The 25352-nt window shown below is 33.0% G+C and overlaps 1 protein-coding gene and 1 long non-coding RNA gene across 4 annotated transcripts; one reads left to right on the plus strand and one right to left on the minus strand.

Annotated features, from left to right (window-relative positions):
* Positions 1-16169: 16169 nt before the first annotated feature.
* Positions 16170-20316, minus strand: LOC129286751 (uncharacterized). 3 transcript variants are annotated; one of them, XR_008587514.1, is made up of 4 exons: positions 20175-20316; positions 19384-19736; positions 16681-18671; positions 16170-16603 (listed from the first exon to the last, which is right to left on the minus strand). It is a non-coding gene; the product is annotated as an uncharacterized LOC129286751 (long non-coding RNA). The 3 variants fall into 3 exon arrangements; XR_008587512.1 differs by having other exon boundaries at positions 16681-19736; XR_008587513.1 differs by having other exon boundaries at positions 16681-19736; positions 20154-20286.
* Positions 20317-20379: 63 nt separating this feature from the next.
* LOC129286750 (protein NUCLEAR FUSION DEFECTIVE 4) lies at positions 20380-24474 on the plus strand. The gene is made up of 3 exons (XM_054922762.1): positions 20380-20858; positions 21027-21823; positions 23642-24474. The coding sequence occupies exons 1-3, from the start codon at positions 20520-20522 to the stop codon at positions 24090-24092; spliced, it is 1587 nt and encodes a 528-aa protein (XP_054778737.1). The 5' UTR covers positions 20380-20519; the 3' UTR covers positions 24093-24474.
* The last annotated feature ends 878 nt before the right edge of the window (positions 24475-25352 follow it).

Here is a 25352-nt window from a genome sequence, read left to right on the forward strand (position 1 = left end):
TTAATAGTATTGACTCTAAATTTGTATTAAGATTGAGATTAGGAATTATGTTATATTTTTAATTCTATTATTAGAATTATTTTATTAGTTTCAAAAATTGAAACTAATATTTATAAATAATATGTTATTTGTAGATTGTATTATTGGTGAAGATTGTGGTGGGAGAGAAATTTGTAAGGAATAATTTATTAAAAAAGCCACGAGGTAATCATGCTTTTAATTTGTGATTAGTGTTACTTCATGTTAATTGGGTGATTATTGAGAAAATTATGAATTTTGTAATATTGTATAATTGTGCAATATTATCATGAATTTATTTGATTATTGTGGGAGGTGTTGGGAGATTTGCTACTGTTATTGTATTTATGTGTCACGTGGTACGCCCCTATTGGAGCTCAATAGGTGGCTTGTAAGGGCTCGAGCTAATCTACCTTTGGCCAGGTAATTTAGCACCGAGTGAGGGCTACGGCTCGAGGTTAATGGAGGTATATGAGGATGGTTGTTTGTGTGTATTGTAATATTTCTTATATTTGTTAGAATTATATTATTTTTAATTCTCACTTAATAAGTACACACTTAACTGTTTGTACACACTATCATAAATTGGTATTGGTTATTGGGACTTTTGAGTCTCATTATGTGGTTAACAATTTTCAGGAGAAGAGTCACGAGTGACATGTGGAGGAGTCCCAGAGGCTTAATGGCATAGATCCACTTTCTCTTTTGGGTATTTGATTTATGATTTATAATGTGTTATATTGCCAATATTAAAGCTTTTTGTTTATTGACAATTATATAAATATATAAATGTAATCATGCCTTTCAAACTATTTCTATTTTTGGTACACTTTGGATGACTGTAATTTTAATATTTGGTTTACTTTGAATTGGTTAAAATGGCATGATTACGAGGCCAAATAACTGGCTTGTTTTAAAAATTGACTAAATTATTTATTTTACTTATTGGGAGTATAAGAATGGACAAATGTGATTAGTTTACTTGTTGGGAGTATAAGGATGGACAAATGTGATTTAGCCTAATGGCATGTGGGAGGGAAAAATTTAGCTGAAATGTTGTATTGTGCGAGTTGAAACCAATTATAAAATATTTTTATATTAAAATTATTGATATAAAATATGTTGGGTGGCTGTAACCCAACTATGGTTGAGTTAAGTTATTTAAAAAAAATTGATGTGTTACAAGCACCCTCTTAACCCATGGTTGTTATTTCCTTTTTTTACTATTTTCCATTGCCTTGGTGTTTTTTTAATATCTTTTAATGCTGAATAAAGTTGAATTTTCATCATAAGCTTTGGCCATTAGTTGATTTTTATTTTTTGCTGATTCATTCTTTTTCATTTAGTCCGTTTTTTCTTAATTGTTATAATGCATTAATTTTTCTAAAATTTGTGTCTAGGTATAGTCGGATGGTGAAATAATTTTTGCAAGTTTTATGAGGCTGAACTCTTATAAATATATTAATCTTAATATATTTTTAGTAGATAATTTAGAACTCAAATCTGAATATATACATATATTATTGTTACTATATTTTTAGTAGTGATTTAAAATTCAAATCTCAAAAACAAAATTCAATCCACTCCCCAATTCCTCCATGTTAATGATATTGGCTATGGTGGCATCACTTGACAACTACCAAAAACACAAATTTCTAAATTATTTCCTTTATCATTGTCATTCATATAAAGAGTTAAGAAGTACCATTGGGAAGTAAGCATTGAAGCCAGTTTCTTTTTACATTCGATTCTTTTTTTAAAAAAATTAAGGAGGTGACTTTTAAGAAAAACCATGAGCTGGTTTACTTGAACAACATTATTCATGTGAACCAAAAACAATCTAAGCTGAAGGCTCTAAATCAACCACTTAGAGTACATGACCTAACGTATGCTGGTTTAGATGTGGCGGCAAAATTGCAATCATTGACATGATATGAAATATTTGAGAAGTACTGGCTTCTATATTTCATTTGTTGATGTTGCACAACGCCGCTTGTGATAAATATCATTGCTTTCAAGTGAGTAAACAGAAGGCTAGGATCCAGTGAGCACTTAAATGGACCCACTACACCGTACAAATTTTTCCCTGTATATTTGGCAAAGACCATAAAAAGTGAATCAGAGTTAGAAAGTTGAGAAACTGTTATTTATGGTTACTATGTTTCATTGTGTTGATGATAAATGTTAATATTTTTTCATACTGATGTTTGGTTTCCAAACTTGGATGGTGTTTTGATAGTTAGCATTGCTATACACATCACTGAAAGGATCCATGAGCCATTATCCCCATCCCCCCCAATCAAATCTTTATCTGTTTTAATTTTTATGACTTTGGTCTTCCGACAGGCGTCCGGTTTTTTGTGCATCTAGGATGTTTAGAATGACTAGTATAAATCAAACTGATATTTTCAAATTCAAACTAAAGCTTGGTTGATTGGATTACATATTAGATTCCTTCATTCAATAGTCAATTTTTTTTTTTATTTTGGGCTTAAGATTAATATAAATATCTTTTTTTCCATTACTTGATTTCTAATAGTCCCCTTGTAATAAATTCGTGTGCTTAGGCATACTTGAGCTGGAATTTCAACCATGAGTTGGGGCTATTACTTTTTGTCCTTGTTGATCAGCATCATGTCTATGTGTGGTTGAAGCAAGAAATTGTTTACTTTTTAGCTATCTAATAGGAAAATAAGTAGTAATAGATTGTATATAATACACACCTGCATGTTTTGTTATGTGGACTTTGTGATCAATATCTGTAGTATGTATGGAACCAAGTTGATTTTGATATTACTAAAGAGGAAAACAAGGTTTGACCTCCATCTTCATCTCAAGAATAAGTAGGCATAAAAAGCTTTGCCCAAGCATTTTCTGACAGCTAGAGGTGGCAAGCTTATTTATCTATATTGCCTGTGCTTGCATTTTCTTTACTTTAAAAAAGAGGAAAATTTCCAATACTTTGGGTGCAATCTAGGTTCTACTTCTACAACTTTCATTCTATATGTCCATATATCAAATTCAGCTCAGTAGTAAAAACTTCAATTATATTTCTATTGGTACACTTGATATATATCATATTTTTGTTAGTTTTCTGATACTAAGGTGGACATTGCCTGAGATCAGAGACTACTTTGAAGATGTTAATTTGAGTCTGTTTAATTTTGACTTCAACAAATGCATGATACCATAGAGTTGACAAGAACAAAGGTATTTTGAGTGGGGAGGAATGTAGGGTGAAAAGAGGTAGTAAGTTTACTTACTACGTGTTCTATAGCTCCATTTCAAATTTACCTTTGCTTCTTTGAAATACTCAATTATGTTAAACTGAATATGAATTTAATATATATATATATATAGAGTTGCGATAACCTAATAGTCAAAATATAAAAAGTTGTACTTAAATTTTGCCCTTTTGTTTAATTTGGCTTTGAATTTAAGTTGAATTTTGAAATGATATTGATTTGATTCATAACATAAGATATAGATTATAAGTTGAGGGTGAAAGCTTAATTCAATGGTTAATACTATTTTATTCACATGGTTGCATATGATGTTAAACATTTTAACACTGATTGCAAGTTTGCATTATTACTTTTGATTCAATTTGTTGGTTTGATTTTTATTTTTGTTGTGTTTTGGCCTAAAGGTACATGTGTTACTTTTATGGAAGATATAATGCCCTGATATAATTTTCTTTTGCATAAGATAACTCTACTGTTAAGCAGCTTGATTTTTACATTTTGATTTATGCCATCAACCTTTTCAAATCTCCATATAAGTTACAAATTTGTATCAAATTAAATTTAATATATGATTCTCTTTAAAGTTATATATAAGAAAAAGAATAACCCGTGCATTCCCTGGGGCTAAAACTAGTTATAGTTAATGCAGTATATAACTTGTTTCTTGTCATACACTGGGAAGTAGTACCTGTTTGTTTTTCTGTTTTTGTTGTTTTGGTTTGAAATGATTATAAGCATATCTCCGTAGTATGTTCAATTTTTGAATAGACCAGAGTCAACTATGATGATTAACGTGCATTTGACTATTTGAGATCACAATTTAGATTGTTAATTGAGATGTTAATAATAATGCAGATATCCTGGGAGAATCTAAGTAGGTAATGTATTGTTTTCGCTGAGTGCTCATTAGGTAGCTATGACATGGACGGATATGTGAAAGGACAATTTTGCAGTGCTTGTGCTTGACTTTGGTTTGGACGAAATTGGGTGATGCAGCCCTTTCATTAAAGGGGAGAAAGATAAAGTCTGATATTGTTAATTTTTTTAATCTAATCAAGTAAGACAACACCAACTAGTAAATCTGACAACTCCCTGAATTTTATATTTGGGAAGATTTTGAAATAATTAATGTCGAGATATAAATGATACGGCAGGTAAGTCCAAAAGAGAAAGGAATCTCTTCTATTACTTTTTAATTCCCTCATTTTTTGCATTAGACCAAAATTTTAATGATTTTGATTTAGTATTTAATAAAATCAATTTTTTAATTTTACATAAAAAATATATAAATAAACTTGAACTTTCAAAAACTGATATAAACAATTAAAATCATAACATTTTATTTATATATTATTTATAAAATTATAATATAATAAAAATTTTAGAAAATTTTAAATATTAATCATCAAACAACTTTTTTTAACATACAATCATTAAACAACTTTAATCCAATGATGATGAAAGAAAAAGAAAGAAAATGAAAAATAAGAGAAAATTGGACCCCCTTATCTAGCCGAATGCAGTGTACATTACAAGGGTGGGGCCAGGGGTGATCCAAAGCAGAAACAGAGCCTTTTATTTTTTATCATCCTTTTTTCTTTTACTTTCCTAATCATAATTATTAATATCATTATATTGATTGAGTCTGTTTTAATCCTAGATTTGACGAATGGCGTTGATTTATGATTAGAAAAAATAAAGGGAAAATGATATGATAAAAAAAAGGGGGAGGTCTGGGTTGGTTCCAGAGCAGACTGATTGTGCGTGCTGACTAATAGAAAAGGGCAGTCATTAAGGCACGTTGATAATTGTGAGTGACAACATGACAATCAGCGTCCCAGCGAAAAAGACAGAAGAGATCAATAAAATAGGGCTCCGTATTTGGTTTCGGTGGCTCCAAAAATTCCCAAGGGCCGCATTTGATATGCATCTCCATCCATGTCCTCCCCACCTCGTCCCACCTCACCTCACCTCAAGGCCGTGTTTGACTTAAGGGCGTAGAGATTAAGAATCAAAGAAGAGTTTTAATGTTATCTTGTTTAATTTTATTACATGAGAGGAAAGGGTAGTGGTTGGTAATGAATTCTTATTTAGTTAAAAAGAAAAGATATTAATTAATTGATTATTATATCCTTCCATTTGAGTTTTATACTTTTAATGAAAAAGTTTATAGGATTTCACATCTTAAAACTTCATCAATAATTATGTCAAATTTACACGGCTTTTTCTTCTTCTTCTTCTTTTTTTTTAATTTTAGAGCAGAATTATTTTATTTGTTAATTTTTAAATTTATTTTAATATTTTAATATTTCTTAAAACATAACGGAAATAGTGGTTCACCCTAGCTGACATTCACCCACGTCAGTCTCTTCCTCACAAAGTGGGAGCTTTGGATGATTTGTGTCTCCACACCATGTGCGCAAGAAAGCAAGGTCCATGGGTGAACAGACCTGTAAGAAGAAAAAGTATGGTGACTCAGTTTGGAAGAAGAAGGGTCACAAGTGCAAAAGTACGTTTCGTAGTTGGACATTCTTAAAATATTAATAATTAATAATAAATAAAGGATAAAATAGTCATAAATTTTGACTCTCCTCCAAAAAATCCCAATCTAAAATGAGCTAAAATGAAGGGAAAGGAAGGGGTATTCTTCAAAATTTCTAAACCAAATGAGAGAAGCTCTCCTCCCATCCAAAACCCTCAAGCCGATCACACCTTAAAATAATCAAATTTGCCTCAACCCTATACTCCCCTTGTCCTATTTTATAAATTAAGATTGAAAAATAATTTAATGTTTTAAAATATAAAACAATTTAATAAAATAAAATTTTCTTTACTATTTTTTTAATATTGTAGTCCACTTCTTATTATATTATATTTTTAAAAATTTATATTTTATTTTGAAAAATAAGATTGTAAAGTATAGTTAATGAACTTTATTGATATGTATAAACTTGTTTAAAAGTATCTTGTAAAATAATAATTTTTCTCTTAAACGATCTATTTATATTATTTTAAAATGATTCACATATTTTCCGGATTGGCAGGCAACTTCGTTTATTTTTCAATATTCTGTACATAGTTTAATACAGTTAAACGTTTAAAAAAAAAAAAAAACAACAACTCAGACGACAAATCACAGCATCCCAAACATTATATGAGAAAAACACCTCACAAAAATAATATTTCCGGTTCAGTTCTGAAACAGACAGTAAAATCCATCAATTAAATGTTATTTTTTTTCCTCATTAACCTTTTATTTTTTTATCACACGACAGGAGGAGGAACTCGGTGTTGAGGGTTACATGGTATAACACCAAACATAGGATGGTTAAGTCATGGAACGGAATATATTTAAGACGGTTAAGACAGGGATACAGAAGCCGTTTGGCAAGCCAATTTACGATGCTTGATCGTGCAAGATACGCCATGCTTTTATTTTGCTTTCCGGGAATAATAACTTCAAATCCCCAAGTCCGTCCGGAAACCGATTGTCGACAATTTAAAGTCCATATGTTGTATTTGCTTTAACTTGTTAAAATCATATCTCTAACTAACAACTCGATACTCCATAACATGGCAAGCCAAGCAGAAATAAATATCCAGGGGGGATTATATGCACGGGACATGATATTGATGTAATGTTAGGCTGATAAGCTTAATTACGCGGCAACACTCGGATGGATGGGGACGTTAAAAGGAGTGCTTTTTTCTCTGAAGGAATGAGCACGCAATTCTGTAGAAATCGGACAAGCCATGTGTTGCAGAGCTAGCTTGCATCCAAATACAGTTGTTGTCCTGCCCATGAGTCCGGCTTAATGAAGTGTACGAACTAAATTTTCTGCTGAAAATATCTAGTGTGGGTATTTTCACGGTATACAGAAAATGAATAAAATATTTGAAGGGGAGAAGAAGAAGGAATGGAGAGGAGTGGAGTTGATTTTTTGGTGGAAACAAGGGAAGTATGTAACCATGAGCTGGGTTGGTAGGTGTTTAGAATCGTCCCATGGTCACGGCAAGGCCCTCCTCACCTGCCCAATTATTTTCATCCATCCCTCACGTGTTTTATTCCTCTTTCATCCTATTTTACCCTTTCCTTAATTAATCAATTAACTTGGCTTTCACTGCCCCCCGCCCCCCCAAAATCACTCCCTCATTGTAATATTATAGGTCCAAGTTTTAATTATTGATATTTTTTTAAAAAAAATCTCATTAATTTCATTTTGAAGGGATAAGGGGTAAGGAGGACCCAAATGGAGAGAAAAGGAGGAAAATAAGACCACGTGAGAAGGACGGGAACAACTGGCGAGGTCAGAGTGATGGGACGGCTCGCTAATTCGAGCAGCGCCGCAGATGCAAAGATATTTCTGTGGACTAAAGGGCTGCTTTCTCTTTAATTTGTCTTGGTTGGTGAATTTGTGGGTCTAAATTAGGAATTGTTGGATCTGTAATTTTGAGATTGGCCCCCTGCATTGTTGTCGCAGTGTTGGCCACAAATCTATAGAGTATTTGTTGGGAGCATTGCGCGCTTATCTACCCCAGACGCCTCATAACTTATCCTTCGTACTTGAATCTATCGATGGAACCACCAACCTTATCCAGGCTTCCTTTTTAAAAAGAAGAATTGCGTAAAAAATTCACACAAAAAAAATTAATTATTATAAAATTTATTAATAATATATTATATTATTATTTTATTAAATTTAATTGTTAATAAACTTTATAATAATTAATTCTCTCGTATAAAACCTGTATATAATTCTCTCCCTTTTGATTTATTTTTCTCACAATGGCCTTTTCAATTGACTATTTCTTTAATACATTATATTAGGAATAATACCATGATAACGCATGTGGGGCAACCACGAGCTTGTAAAAAAAAAAAATCACGTAAGACAATCTAGAAAATGTTCATTCGCCCCTTTAAAATATATTACTTACCCCATCAATTTTTTTAAAAAATCATTTCTCCCCCCAAAAAAATTCACTCATCCCATCAAAAACAATTATGACTTAAAAGGCTAAAATCTTATAAATGTGTTACCACCTTAACTAACAATAATTTATAATGGATGAGTAATAATTTCTTTTTACTAAAAAAGCATGCATTGATTAAGATAGATTACAAACTAATAAAGTTTTTAACAGAACTACTATCATCTATCGAGGCATCCCACGAAGAAGGTGGGGGGAGATCATAGGTACAAAAACTAGCATCTAAGCTTTGAGAAAGCCTAGCAAGATAATCAACCTTAGAATTACAATTTCTACTAAAATGGTGTATCGGAAGCTTTCAATCTTGGTGGTAGAGTAATCTAGCATCTAAATAATGCCTTTTAAAGGGGTACTTATCGTCAAACCTACGTTGAATCAACTGGATGGCATGAGTGTAGTTGCTATATATCTTTAGGTTTTTATAACCCATGGACTAGCAAACTTGAAGACCTTGAACAATAGCCAAAATCTTCGCAATCATCTAAGGGACATTAATAAGCTTACAGAAACCCTTAACCCAATTGTCCTATTCATCCCAAATGACTCCACCACACCTACTACTACCATTTGGCTTCACAAATCTATCCACCTCAAGTCTAACCACTCCATTTTTGTGAGCAGCGTTAACTCTTGGCAAGTGTTTCTTGAGGGAGCTAATCTGATAAAATTCACTTCTGAACAAGCTCAAAAAAAGGTAAATAGTGTAGTGTAGTTATTCTCAACAAAATCCACATCAAAAGATTTCCTACATCTTTCTACCCATATATCCCAACATATGTACCTAAAGAGAATATCCCAATTCACCTTCTTCGTGTAGCTTTTTTTGGTTTCATGAGAAAGATTCCAACTAACCCACCCCACCCTAGTTAGGCTAGTGAACATGCTCCAGCGTGCTTATTGAATAAACTCTTTCCACTTCTCTTTGGTGTGCGAACAATCATGAACCATGTGCATCAAGTCTTCCAAAGTGTCACATGCATCCAAATGGGCTATTTCGTTGTTGTTAAACCTCTTAGTTGTCCTAGTTCCATCATATGTGCTCACCTGTTTGTGAGCAACCACATGAATCATTTGATCTTCTCTAATATTGTCCATCTCCAAATCTTCTTCCAAATACTGTCAGCGTTCCTCCTAATACTTGTAGACATAAAACAATGAGCAGATTTAACATTAAAGCAACGATCTGTGGATGGTTTTCAAAAGTGTTTATGCCCTCCCTCCCTTCCCCTTACTAGGTTGCTGGGTATTGGTAACATAGGCCATTGCATTAGGTTATAACCCATAATTGAGTTTTTGCAAGTCTCATTAACCTCTAGGATCAACATAGTCTGCAGCCTTCTCATTCCTGTCTATCATGCTCTCCCTATTTGTCACAAGCTCAATAAGTGGAACATTACTTTACAAAACAATTTAAAACTAATTTGTTTTGAAAAAAAAAATATCCCAACAAAATTCTCTTCTGTATAGGAGAGCTATACAAATTTTATTTAATTAAAATAAAATATAAGATGCTAATTAATATAAAAAGATGTTTATATAAATTGAATACATTCTTTTATTTTATCATAATGTTAAACTTCACGCATTGTTTTTCTAATATTTAATATTTAATTTTATAATGTTATATCTATATTACAATATAGTAAATATTTAAAATTATTTTGAATGAAAATATTAATATTTATTTTAAATATAAATTACACTGCTGCTGATTATTTTATGGAGGCCATCCCTGCAGAACACAGCTCCCGCGGCCCCGCCCTAGACAAGGGTGAAGGTGGAGAACCATCTACACATGGCTTCAACATGAATGCATGATTAAATTTTAGAAGAAAGTATTGAACTGAATGGCCCGATTTGGGTAGAATTTATTGATCATCAACTCACTTGATCTCCTGATTTTTTTTACTAGCTATTCAACTATTAAATTACTCTTCTGATCTTATTTATAAGTTATTTTTAATATGTTTTATTAATATTAAGAAAACTTTTAAAACTCATTAATTCTATCTTAAAATTTAATAAGTTTTTAACTTTATCTTTATTAAATATATATATTAATAATATATTTTTATATTTCAATATTTAATGGAGGATAAAAGAAAAAATTTGTCATAAAAAATTAATGATATATTTTATAAATAAAATTTAAAAAAAATGCTCTCTCTACTTTATGTGGGTAATTGTTTTGCTTAAAGAAAAAAACAAAGGAAGGAAACGGAATCTTTCATGTGAAGAAGGATGACTTATCTCTCTCGAAGACATCGAGGTGAGAAGCACGGGGGATTGGTTCTGGGATGATAAGTTCATGAGGCCGTGGGCCCAGATGGGGCATCGTCTGAATAAAAACTAGAAAATTTAGAACGCAACTCTGACAATAAGTTAAATTTATATTCTCAATGACACGGCTGGCGGCGCCCTCATTGGAATAAATCCAATCAATGTGATGGTAATTCAGTACAGAAAAAAGTGCGCAATCCCCGATGCTTTTCTTGGTACAATTTCCGTGGTTCAGAATGTGAAAATGTCAAAATCCTACCGTTTAATCAAAATGTGGCTACTTCAATTGTACGAAACGCCTTCTAAACTACTGAATTACGAATCATGGGTTATATTTTTCACAGTACTGTCAAAACGGTAGGACTTTCTCTTGTTAGATACAAGATCCCATGGTCTTCTCAGGAACTGCGGGACACTTTACTAGGAATTCTGGTACTTGGTTTTCTTCCGATTTCTGACCGAATCATGGGACGATCCATTTAAAATAAAAAAAATTAAAATTGATTTTCAAAGCATATGTTATATAATAAAAAAATAATTTAAATATTATTGCTTAAAAATAAAAAATACAGTAAATATACATTATTTTAAAATTTAGCTGTGAAATTGTTCTTTTTGTGCCTTTGAATATTGGATCCAAAGTATTTTTTCCCTCAAACCTACCCAAAAAACATAAATAATTAAGATATTTTAAAATAACTGAAAAACATGTAACAAAATAAAATATAAAAAATATATTAATAAAACTTGAGAAGTGATGCAGACTCATATTGAACATCCAGGCGAGGGAAGGAATGGGGGAGTGGAAATACACACAGAATGGGAGAGAGGAGATTAAAAATGCGCCAAATGAATAGAATAAAGAGACGGGATGGAGAGTAAAGAAACCAAAAACATTAGAGTGGAAAAGATAGAACTTACTGGAGAAGAGAAAAACTCACGAGTGCCTATATGCGCGATTCAGAGAGAAAATAATAAAGCTCACACTAAGCACAAGTGGTGGGGCTTAAATAGAAATGACATAAATTGCCACAGTTCAATTATTCAACTATGGGAAATAGCCTGCAGGCTTACGTAATTTTGCCACAGTTTTTTTTTTTTTTGTGGGTACTAACATAATTAAAATACATGGTTTTGTATTTTATAAAGATACAAGGAAGAGAAGAGGAAAAAATATGCAAGCCATCTGGTATATTTATTTTTCAAAAATAAAACAATAACATAACTAAAATACAACTTTTAGTCTTATTCAGGTGGCTTTGTACTAGTATTTTATAATCATATTCAATTATGTTATCAAAATAAAATGTTTAATACAATTTTCAAGGTCGAGAGTCTGAAATTTAAAGGCTGGTGGGGAGAAATTCTCACAACTCAGACAGTGCAACTGTGGGCAAAGTTCCCACAATCCAGTTAGATAATGTGGGAAATGTTTCAACGTTATCTGACTTAATTATGGAATATTTTTATTTATAAAAAATTGAAATCTTTTATAATAAAGCGTAAAACATGAGGAATTTAAAAATGTAATTACGTTCTATCCCAACCATCTCATTCTAACTGTAGCTATCACTAGCTTGTTTTTCCAGTGTAATGTTATTATAATGCAAATAGTTTTTATTGAATAAAACACAACTTTGATTTTGAATTATTCCAATTGAAAATTGAGAATGAAATACAAATATTTGAGCGAAATGCAAACGTTGACGGAGGACAGCCTTAGCAACACGAAACATCACAGGAAGCTGCGGGACGACGCATGCCATTGCCAGCGGCGCTGAACTGTATGCGCACTGCCCGTAGATTTTTGGTTTTGTTTCTTTATTTTTTTTAATCAAATAAAGAAACAAAACCAAAATTAAATTTTTCTAATTCTTTACGCGACGATAAGTGATTTCTCAGGCAGGCTGCAACTGGATACCTGATATCCAAAGTCATTTTCCATTTATAAACTGCATGTACTTTTTTTGTGATACTTTATAAATTGCGGAATGAGTAATGTTTTTCCTATTTTGTGAATTGCGAGATTTGATACAGGTTAATATTTGTATATTGGTATTGATATTGACTCCGGATTATACATATTGCCAAAGCTCATATTAGTCTGGCCATGCCTTAATTTCCATAACCCGTGTCTGCGTGTGGGCGAGCCGCGTACAATGATTAATTGGCTTGTTTCAGTGCCAATCATGATCAACGTAATTTCAAATTAACTTGGGACAAACAACTTGTGCAAGTGAGAACATGCTGTGTGTTTGATTTTTAATTTATTAAAAATTCATTTGATAAAAATTTATTTGGTAAAAATCAGTTATTATGATAAAATTTATGTTTAGATATATTTTTTTAAAAGTTAGTTTGGTACATTAAAAATTATTTGGATTATAATAGTAAAATGTACTTTTAAATGTACAATTATCAAAAAAGACATTGACTTATGATAATTTATAATTTTTATTATACAAATATAATATATTTGAAATATTTAAAAATGTGATAAATATTTTAAATAACATAAAATTTTATCTATGATGCTAAAAATTTGATCTCTAATTATTTATATTTTTTTATTTATAATTTTAGAAAATGTAATAAAGATTTATAATTTTTATTATATATTAATGCTAAAAATTAATATGATTAATTATTCAATTTTCAATGCTAAAAACTTGATACCTAATTATTATTATTAAAAAAATAATTATATTTTTAATAAATTAATTGTTTTTAAATAAAAAATAAAAGATTAAACTTAAGGTAACATAATCATATAACATCTTACTTTTTAAATTTATTTTTAAAAGATTTTAATTAGTTACATTTTTCAAATTTATTTTCAGTCATTATTTAGAAGTACTTTTAAAATGTGTTTTTTTATAAAATATTTTATTTAAATAAATTTTAATATTTTAAAAATAAAATTTTATTTTTTAATTGTGAAATGCAGGAAAATCAAATGAGCCTGTAATCTGTTGGGTTTGAAATTAAATTAAATTACAATTAAAAAAAATATGTATGTAGCAGAGATCCACCATGCTATTAATATTCCCTGCCCGGATGTAACGTGGGTAGTCCGTAGTTCACTGAAGTCGCCGTGAAATCAAGACTTTTTGTCTCTGTTCGCATTCCTTCGTCTGACACACAAAATTGTTAAACTTGTAAGGTTAAATAAATTTATAACAGGAATATAAATTTGTATGGCTAACTCATAAAAATTCATCTTTATTAATAAATAACTATAAAAATATAATTATAATTTAATTTAAATATATTTAAAATATAAATAACTGAAATTAAACTAATTTACATTGACAAATTATCATATATAAAACATATAAAATTTAAAATAGGGAACTTATTTATTGTTTTTATTTTTTATTTTTGGTATTTTTTGTTTTTATTATTATTAATATTAGTTTTTACATTTTAAGTTTTTTTTTTCTTTGATTAGATCCTATAACTTTCATGAATCAAATTCTTCATAATATATACTCAACTTGCTTAACTAAAAAAAATAATAAGCTTAATAAGTTTAACTAAGCTTGCATATAGTTTAAGTCTATGAATTAGTTAACACGATTTTATAAGTTACAAACGTAAAAATGATAAACTCAGAGGTGAACTCATGAGTTTAACTGAGTTTGTATCTAGTCTGAATTTATGAGTGAGTTCACGATTTTATAAGTTAAAAATGTAAAAATGTTAAACTCGAAGAGTCAACTCAAGAGTTTGACAACTATGCTAACACATACTCATGTCCTATTTATAAATTATTTTAATTAATATCATCAATACCCATATAAAAAAATATAAGAAATAAAAGTATGTAAAATAATACTCCTGCATAATAAATTTAAAAAATAATGTTATGTTACTTTTTTATCTCAAGAAGGATAATTTTAAAAATATTTTTTAAATATTTTTTAAAAAATCACAACATAACTTATATATAAAATTAAATAAATATTTAATATATTTTATAAATGAGACTGAAGGAGTATATGATAAAACAATGTCTTAATCAATGCAATTCCTAATGCAAGACCTCTCATTTTGTTGTGGCAAGAGGAAAATTGCATCAAGCAAAGAAAATACAGGTAGGAAACTAGAAGCCCCTCCGCCTAAGTTTGTTGGGAATTAATTATCTTATACATATTTTTTTATTAAAAAAGTGATCATCGCTAGAATCATTCATTGACCCTTCCTTTGGATGGAAAAAAGGTTGAGAAAAAAACAAAAAAAAACGGAGAAAACAATATTATTTTTCCTATAGAAAACAATGTTATTTTTCCTACTGTTTGGATGAATGAAAAAAAAAAGAGTAAATAGTATAATGACTATAATATTCTTATGTCAAAATATAATGGTTCATATAATTATTTTTATAGAAATAAATTAAAAGAAAAATATATATAAAAATAATTTTATCAAAATAATTTAAAATTAAATTATTTATTAAAAATATATTTTCATATTATTATATTTTAAAAAAATAATTTAGCAAAAATATATTATTTTTTATTTAAAACATTAAAATATGATGATAATAATTAATTGAAATTAAATCTATACAGTGGGGCATGACTTTGGTGACAGCACGAGTGGAAGAAGAAAAGGAAGGGCACGGGTCTAGTGGCGCTTGTGTACGCGCGGGGAGAGAGAGAGAAGAAGCCAGACAGTCATCGTGGAATTCTGACAACAAAAAAGTGGGAGAGAGAAGGACACTCATAAAATAATAAATTCTCTCTTAAAATCTCTCCATATATGAACTATGAAGAGAAAACTGGGTCAACTATCTTACTTTTTCTTATACTTTTCTTTCCTCTCGCCCTTCTTCATTCGAACAAGGAAAGTATGTTTTTCTTTCTTATTTTCTACTCACATCTTCTCTCCTCCCACATTTTATCCCATCAAAACAAAGCATGAAAATGGCATTATTTGAAAATTCTTCTGCCTTTTAGATTTTTTCGGAAGGGCCCCAATGTGCTTCAAGATAAAGGCAAGTGACAGATTTTGTTACCGCGATGGCAATTTGAACGGAAAACATCAAGCACTGTAAATCTAATGTGATGTATTTTAATTTACGTACTTTTTGAATCGAACATTATCCGCTAATTTTTGCTTTTCTTGCACTGCTTGTTTTCTACGGAGTCTTAAGTTCCAACCTCATAGGGTCCGTTTGAATTTCAGTTGGATATAATAAATTATGAAAATAATTAATTAAGTGATAGATTTTAATCATAATTGATTATATTAGAACGCAATATGTTTGGATGCTGTTTTTCTAACATTAATTTTAACAGAACTGAAGATATTTGGATAATTTTTTTAGAATCAATTTTAGCTGTTTAAATTACCATAAAGGACATTGTTTTTTAAATTTAAATTATTGATAAATTTGTATCTAATAGTATTAAAGTTGTTACATTTTATTTAAGAAGCAAAATATATTATTTAAACTACAAATATAATTAATTAAAAAATTAAATTATATTAATATTAACATTTAAATTTATGTAAATAAATAACTAAATATATCTTACTTAAAATAAATTCAATAAAAGACAAGAAAATTAAATTCTTAAATATAAAACAGTAATTTTACAATAACTAATGAAGATGATAATATACAAGTTGGTCCCTAATAATATCACGAATACTAGTCATAGCTGATGAAAAAGATGTCATGGATAAATATTCATCAACACCATGGTCTTCTTGATCCTTAGAGTCTTCCTGATCTTTCCTCTTATTACGCATAAAATCAGCATCAGAGTTAGAGTGTCTTCTAATGAAATTATGTATCGCAATTGATGCAATAACGATTTGAACTTGTATATCGTAGTCATAGCTAGGCATGTTGCGTAAAATTGCAAACCTCTTCTTCCAAACTCCAAATGTTCTTTCTATTGTGCACCGTAAACTTGAATGAAAATAATTAAAGACCTCGTTATTATTTGCAAATTCAGTTGATCTTCTAAAATTAGGAAGATTGTAACGTTCCTGTCTATACGGACCAAGATATCCATTTAGTGATGGATAGCCAGCATCCACCAAATAATATTTACCTTGCAAAAAAAAAGATTACTATTAGTGCCTGTAAGCTGGAAAGTCTAACACAAATAAATTGAAGAAACAAATATACCTGAAGGCGGGTGTGGAAAGTTCATGGATCGAGTTGTTAGGGCATGTTGAAAAATGTGAGCATCATGTGCAGTGCCCTCCCATCCAGCTAAGACAAAAGTAAAGTACATGTCCCAATCACACACAGCCATTACATTTTACGTAGGGATTCCTTTTCTTCCAATATATTTTGATTTCTCACTAGTAGGGACTACACATGGAATATGTGTGCCATCAATTGCTCCAATGGCATTTTTAAAGAATGGCCAATATCGCTTATCATTTTCTATTTTATTTGATACATGATGAAAGAACCTGTCTTGTGGTTTGATTTATTCCATTGCAAGTTTCGAGCAAGCCATTAAAACTTCATGAAAATGTCTGTGAATAGTCTCTCCTGAATGTTGAAATCTTTCTTGTGCCATCCTATTTCCCAACCCATGTCCAGTTGTATTTAAAAAAATTGCAACCATCTCCTGTACTCTCATTCGCCTAGTATCCTTCAATCCATGCTGTGTCAATTCACTACATAATTGATGGAACACATGTGGTTCCATTCTAAACATTTCATAGCAACGAACTGGGTGTCCTTCTAAAATTTCATTCACCCATAAATGACCTGTATATTCACTATTTCTTTATGGCTCTTTGTACAAATGTTTTGTTGCATACAACCCAATGAGAGCACTAACTTTTTGGGCTCTATTGAGCCTTTTTTTAGATGACTCTTCCATATGTCTTGTTATCTGTAGCCAAACACATAAATAATACGTGCACTTAATTTCAATTATAGATACATCTAAATAAGTCATCTATAGAAATACCAATGACTTTTCCACAACATTATATTACTTGATTACCACATATAAAAAGTACATAAGTAGTTCAAGAGGCTACATAAGTCAAATTCTACAATATAATACAAATATGTTAGACTACTCTTTAAGTAAGATCATATACTCATAATAAGTTTTGAAACTCCAATAATCAACCATTTTTGTAACATTCATATCTCAACCACTCCAAAACACTTTCTTTATCATCCTTCATTGTCAAAAACATCACCCTAGCCTCTCAGGACATGAAGAGTGACATGCATCGTGAAACCCAATGTTTATTAGTTGCAACTTCTTCCCATTGTTTGACTATGGACATGACTTAGGGAATTGATGTTTCCTTGGCCTGTTGAGATTCTTCCTTTGTTGTCTGAGCTATCACACTCATTGCATCTGCTATTTGACTTGTACTAGGTAACTTGTTCTTCTTTCTAGCGTTACTGCTTTCGCCCCTCTTCCTCTTACCACTGCCTCCACTTAAGGTTCCTTGAGAAGCATTTAGAACTACTCTATTAAATTCACCGCTTACTCCAGTAGTTCCTAAGATCTCATCACTATCTCTTGAACCTTCCTCCAAATTAATACCCTCATTTGTCATATCTGGCCGATACACCTCTTCATCCTTACCTTCATTCCCATTGTAAATGTTAGGCAAAACTCCACTTGAAGGTGCCCATGCTCTAGGTCCATTGGCGATAATACCTTGGAACAACTCGATTAATTCATTGGCAAATGGTAATCCTTTATGTCTGAATTTCTCATATAATGGATTTTCTTGCACATAAATTATCAATAATATTACAGAATACACAAATAAATAAAATAAATATAAAGCCTCATATAATAACATCATACCAATATCTTCTTCTCCCACCAATCATCTGAAGCATCCACAGTATTGTTTGCATAATCCCAACCCAATCCTGTCTCACTTGAAACCAACTTATCCCACAATACTCACTCTTTTCTCATATTATCCCACTTATTCTTGAATCGTTGTCTCTCATATTTCTGTCCAGTCTTCTCATTGAAGGTAGAAATTATGTTGAGCCATCATGCTTTGGTAAAACTACCGCCATTTCTTTGCGATTTTCGAGTTTGGTCCAAACAAATGTCAATAAAGAGTCTAGTATTTCTTCGATCCCATGAAGCTTTTGACTTGTTGTTACTCATTATACTATATAAAAAACTAACATATTAATTATAGAAATTATAATTAAAATATTGCATGACAAAAACTTGACAATTTTCAGAGGAGCCAAATTCAACAGAGACTTACATAGCAAAAAATTTGACTAAATGACCCCTATATATGCAAAACATATTGTTTGAGAATAAAGCTTCAGTAATCAGTGATCACAAACCAAAACCAGCAAAGAGTTCGACTTGGCACAAAATTAACTTTCAACAGCTTTCCCACAATTTGCAAATGTATAACATTTTGACTAAAATTAGGTTTCAATAGCTAAAATATTAACTTTTAACAGGTCTCCCATTTTCAACACAAAGTTCAACTAGGCACAAAACTAACACAGAAATAGCATGAAAAATCAACTTTCACCCATATTATTATTTGCAAATGTTCAAGAGTTGTAAATGGTTCAAATCATACAAAACTAAGCTAGCAATCGTGAGAACAAATCCATCCGTGCATAGATCAGAGTGGAGAGGAAAACAGAATTTGAGCGACCTTTCTTAAACGTGAGGCTCTATTTCTACGCTGTATTGCTAGAAAAACGTGTGCTGTTGCAATGCATCATTTTACTCTGCTGATTAGTACAATGATAAGGTTTGGATCCGTGCTTTGAAGTCTCTATCTGTGTATATTTCATTTCTTATTTCAAACCTGACCAAGATCGTCTAAAAGAAGGTTAGAGAAGATCATTTACCTCTAAGTTGGACCGATTGAAGAGGACCACGAGTAGATCAGCGACGGACGGCCGACCATGAGCAGATCTTGGAAACAGAGTATAGATAAAGCTTACTGCATCCTCGACTATGGCAAGAGATCACCACCACTGGAAGCAACTCGGAGGCGGCGGACAGAGGAGGAGACGCTATGAGGACCACAGATCTGCATAGAGTTGGCAGATGATCGAAAGATCCTTGCTTCTGTGAGAATCAACTGTGAGACGGCACACCTGTTGGAGGTGGGTGGATGACGGCAAAGATAGCACGACAGTGAGATGGTGGATGGTGACTAAGTTGGGGACGGTTGGACGACGGCAGAGAGGCGGCACCACTGTAAGGACCGACAGGTGAGACCGAACGAAAGAGGAGATCAGAAATGCGGAATGAGAAAGAAGAGAGAAATGAGAAATGAAGCCGCGAATGATGAGAAATGAGACCAAATGAAGATTATAAAGAAGAGAGAGAAATCACGTGAAGGGTAATATGGATTTTTCAACTTTCACAAAGAAAGAGCACATGAATAACGGTAAAAAGCTAAAAACTTGAAGCTGGTTTTGATAGATTATGAATTAACGTGCGTCTAAGCTCTTTAATTGGTTATTGTATTTTTCTAGTGTTTGGGTAATTTCAATTAAAAAATTGATTATGGGATGCAAAAATGATTTTTGTGTTTATCCAAACAGACACGTAATAATATCAACAGAATCGTTATGATTAATTAATTATACAAAAGATATAACAGTATTACTTTCCATGTCAAGTTGCTTACTGGTTGGATCCTGAGAAGCGCCTGCCATTTGCGCATCATAGATGACACAAGCACCAAGTAACGTACGGTCAATGCTCTCGCTCCTGAATTGAAATGAAGGGGCACGGCCTTCGTGTGGGCCCCGACCAAAGCCATCGTATCGTCTCCACTTCTCATCTCCCTCTCCCTCTCTCTCTCTCTCTCTCTAGAATACAAATCAATTCAATTCATCATCGACTTCCCTTCGGCCGACCCGACGCAACTTGCCTCTAAAGTTTTTTTTTTTTTTTTGCTATAAATATACATTCTGCGACTGCGGACTCCAACCCCGGTCATCCGCTTTTCCTCTTTTCTTCCTTGTCTTCAATGGGCTTCTTCCACTCATCCTCTATCTCCCGTTCCACCGCCGGCAAATGGCTCGGCCTCGTCACCGCCGTCTGGATTCAATCAATTTCCGGCAACAACTACACTTTCTCGAACTACTCTGACGCTCTCAAGTCCCTCATGCATCTCACACAGGTCGAGCTCAACAATCTTTCCGTCGCTAAAGATGTCGGCAAGGCTTTCGGGCTTCTCGCCGGCCTCGCTTCCGATCGTTTCCCCACGTGGGTCATCCTCCTCATCGGCTCCCTCGAAGGTCTTCTCGGATATGGCGTCCAATGGCTCGTCGTTAGTCAACGGATCCCGCCCCTTCCCTACTGGCAGGTAATCAATACGCTCAATCTAATTTCTTACGCAACTGTCCAGTGGGCCTCCTCATCAAATTCATTAACTCCGGAGCGGCTCCACTTTTGTGTCTCCGACAGCATCAGCGAATCTCTGTGTACTGAATAACTTTACATTCTGTAATTAACTTCCATTGCTTCTGTCTAGATGTGCATATTTTTGTGTATGGGAGGGAATAGCACGACGTGGATGAACACGGCGGTTTTAGTGACGTCCATACGAAACTTTCGGAAAAACAGGGGACCAGTGTCTGGCATTCTTAAAGGGTTTGTTGGTTTAAGTACCGGAATATTCACCAATCTCTGTTCTGCTTTGTTTGCCGACGATCCCTCTTCCTTCCTCATCATGCTCTCCATAATTCCCTTCGCCGTCTGCCTCGCCGGAATTTTTTTCCTCCGCGAGTCACCCCCCGCTTCTACCGCCGCCGAGAACGAAGAAGAATCCAAGTATTTCGGTATATTGAACGTGCTTGCAGTTATCGTCGCCGTTTATCTCTTGATTTTTGGATTCATACCCAATCCCAGCATGCTCGTGTCTCGAGCGTTCGCCGTTGGTTTACTGGTTCTGCTGGCGTCGCCGCTGGTGATTCCGGTGCACTCTTACTTCAAAGGCCTGAGACCCCTTCTGGATATTGAAGAGCGGGGGAAGGAGCCGTTGCTTCGAAATGAGGAGAAGGCGAGGGTGGATGAGGTGGTTGCAGGGAAGAGGAGGCCAGCGGTGGGAGAGGAACACACGATAGCGGAGGCTCTCGCCACGATTGATTTCTGGATACTGTTCGTGTCGTTTCTGTGCGGAGTTGGAACGGGCTTGGCGGTCATGAACAACATGGGTCAAATCGGGCTGGCACTCGGATACTCCGACGTCTCCATCTTTGTGTCGCTCACGAGTATTTGGGGTTTCTTCGGGCGGATCATATCTGGTTCGGTTTCCGAATATTTTATCAAGTAAGTCACCGTTCTTACCTTTCCTCAATCTACATCTGCACGGTCAAATTTCCATCTCTCACGCTTTCTTTGTTTGTATAAATTAAAATAGAAAAAGGACTTCGGCCGAAAAGGCAACAAAGACAAAAAAATTAAATAACAAACAGGGGATGGTTTCTACTTTCTAGTTCGCACCAAACATTCCGCCCTACTTATTTTATGATATGATATGAAACTCTGGTGCTAGAGCAGTTGAGCTCCCTCCAAATCATCTGTATCCCAATATTTATATTTTTGATACAGAATCTTTAAAAATCTGCACAATTTAGATTTACAATAAATAATAATTATAATAAACTGACCCCAAACTTTGCGAATCCGTGTAAAGCTTCCTGCCACAATCTAATTATAATTTGCATATGGTTGCCTGCGGCGGCTTTTCACAACAGGTTTTATTTGTTAATATTTAAATTTAAAAGGTCCAGCTTTTATTTGTATGTATGCATGCATCCATCTTGGTTACAAATAACTCTTTCATTTATAGCGCCTCATTTTTTTTTTTGGGTTTTCGGGCCTTCAAGGGTTTGAGATGAACTGAGAGTTATTCAAGCGCCTCCTATAGTACTTGAATGTCTTCTACACCTGATAATATATTTCGTTTGTCTCAAATTATAAAATATTTTTAGATAAAATTTTATATATTAATAAATCTCATTAAATACATTTAACAACCTTATCTTTTTAAAATAAAAATATAAACTTTTAAAAATATTTATTATTTAATATATTAAAAAGAAAAATATTGGAAATTAATTATAGAGAGAGAAATGATAATATTAAAATTGATGTATTTAATAAAATTTTAATCTATTTAAAGTATCTTATATTTTAAGATAAGAAATTTTTTTTAAAAATATCAAGGCGGAGCGAGTATTATAATCTTATCGGCATGTTTTCTTCTAGTTTTACGGGTTTTTGACTTTCGTGTTTGTTGCTTTTCTCGTTTTATGGGTGCTATAATAAAATAAATATACTAATAACAATATTGGAGGTGATAATTCAAACCAAGACTTAATATCATATTTGAAAATTTAATCTTTATTTATTCCAAGCTTATTTGGGCCGCTTGAGTAAACTTAAAAAATAAAAAACTTGGCCAAACCCAAACCTAAATGAGCTTAACTTAAATACTTGAATTTTTTTTATTATTATTAATAAAATAATATTAAAATAAGAAAAATTTAAATTAGATAAAAATAAATATAAAATAATAAAATATTTAATAATTTGAATATTCAGGCCGTCCGAAAGTTTGAGTTTGGGCTTGGCTATATATAACTTTTTTATGTGTTTGGATATTTTAAACCCACCTATTTGAATTGCCTTACCTGCTTTAGACAATAGCCTATCGATGGGTTGTTGAATTAAAAACTTTTAGATATTGTTCTATACACGTGGTTTTAAACTTTTAATAGGAATTCAATAATCTTATAATCAAGTGACGTGTAAGTTCCTGGCATGGAAGGTTGTGGATTTGATCCTGATGGCTTTCGGCAGGGAGATTGTAAGTTCAATCTTGCTTCTAATCTCATGTAGTCCGTGTCTGCCCCTCTAATTCAAGATTTTTAAGTAGGAAAGAAAATATTGAATTGACTGTGTTTTAATCGTTATCTATTGTAATGTCTTGGGCAATGGTGCAATCAAGGAAGTTGGGTAAAAGGTCATAAATGAAAGAGGAAAGTGACAAGTGAAAGTAACCCAGCTTGGTTGTCAGGGTTGAACTTTTGTCATTTAGTGTAAACATAGCTGACGTGATATGTGGCTCGTGCGTGCGGACAGGAAAGCTGCAACACCCAGACCTCTGTGGAACGCAGGTTCGCAGATTGTGATGGGTGTAGGATACGTACTTATGGCCATGGCTGTGCCTGGTTCCCTCTATGTTGGCTCCGTGGTGGTTGGCATTTGCTACGGAGTGCGTCTCGCCATCACTGTCCCGACTGCCTCCGAGCTCTTCGGACTCAGATACTATGGTCTCATCTACAACATCCTCATCCTCAATCTTCCCCTCGGCTCTTTCCTCTTCTCTGGCCTCCTCGCCGGCATATTATACGATATAGAGGCTACCGCCGTTTCAGGAGGTGGCAACACCTGCGTGGGTGCTCACTGTTACAGGCTTGTCTTCATTATCATGGCTGTTGCTTGTATTGTTGGCTTCTTGTTGGACATTTTGTTGTCAATCAGAACCAATAATGTCTACAAAAAGATCTCTGCCAGCAAAGGCAGGAGATAGCGCCATTGTCCCTTTTGCCTTTGAGTGCAGACACGGCTCAGGAATCATAGGATTGATGGGCTTTTTGCCTGGTGATATCCTGATTTCTTTAGGCCTCAGTAAGCTTATTTATTCATTCCCCACTTCTCATAGCCAGGCTGCACCCCTGTATGATCTGTTAGTTCTATTCACAAAGAACCAAAAAAAAAAAAAAAAAATTGCCACTACAAGTCAGAATTGTTGTTGTTGTTGTTGAATCATTCTTTTACTAAGATCTGTTAGTTATATTTATCACTGTAATCTGGGTATTTAACACGCCCTAGTCAGAGTATGAGTTCATTAATTGTTCTCTTCCACATGTACTGTATTTGATAAAGTGAGCACCACCTCATTAGTTCAACCATTCGCTCTTCTCGCCCCACAAAAATAAATCTCTCAAGGTAAAATGAAAAACATTTATGATGAACACGTCATCCTTTTCATGTCTATTACTTATCAAATTCACGAGCAGTTTCAAATTTCCATATCCATTTGACCCTGAGGGAGCTCGCATGCGACTGAGTAATTAATGCAATCATGAAAGCTTCATCGTTACAGTTTCTACTTTTTACCAGCGTCTATTCGGAAATAATAATAATAATAATAATAATAATAATAATAATAAAAGGAAACGAAAGAAAGAAAAGCATGCTCTGGTGTGGCAGGAAACGAATCATGGCTGAAAATGGGCCTTACATGAGTTTTAATGCCATCTCTCCGTAATTGATCCAACTACTTCAAACCAAGGTTGGGAAAATGAATTGCGTTCAAGTTTCAATGAGTTAGATAGGAATTAATTGGGCCTTGCTACTATGTCATTGGGATCCTTATTTGTACCCAGCGCTATTAACACCTAAATCCAGCTTCGCAATGGGAAAGAACCAGCCCAAACGTATACACTATGAAAAAGCAAAACGAGAGGGGAAGACTGTAGAATAGGTCTGGATCCATGATGCCGAATGAAGCAATTTATGTCTCGGGAAAGTTGTAAATGACGTAGCGAAATAGTGTGCGCCTGGTAAATTGCTAATCAATGAAAACACGAACCGAAGTAGTAAAATTTGCCAACTGCAGAGCATTATGGAGTATCGCACTCACATACAAGCACAAAAAAACACAGGCTGTGTTATATAACTGCCACTCATTTAATAGTCACATGAAGCTTTATGTCTCACGTAGAGCCATGTGATTAGCCTAGCACGGGTCTCTGCTCAGAATTCTCCTGTTCCCTTGTGATGTCAA

Source organism: Prosopis cineraria, unplaced genomic scaffold, assembly GCF_029017545.1.
Source record: "Prosopis cineraria cultivar Desert tree isolate PC_DT_omini unplaced genomic scaffold, ASM2901754v1 PC11, whole genome shotgun sequence".
NCBI lineage: Eukaryota > Viridiplantae > Streptophyta > Magnoliopsida > Fabales > Fabaceae > Prosopis > Prosopis cineraria.

Coding starts and splice junctions, on each gene's coding strand:
- LOC129286750 (XM_054922762.1), top strand. CDS start 20,520: ATGGGCTTCTTCCACTCATCCTCTATCTCCCGTTCCACCGCCGGCAAA. Junction 20,859..21,026: donor CGCCCCTTCCCTACTGGCAG/GTAATCAATACG, acceptor GCTTCTGTCTAG/ATGTGCATATTTTTGTGTAT. Junction 21,824..23,641: donor GTTTCCGAATATTTTATCAA/GTAAGTCACCGT, acceptor GCGTGCGGACAG/GAAAGCTGCAACACCCAGAC.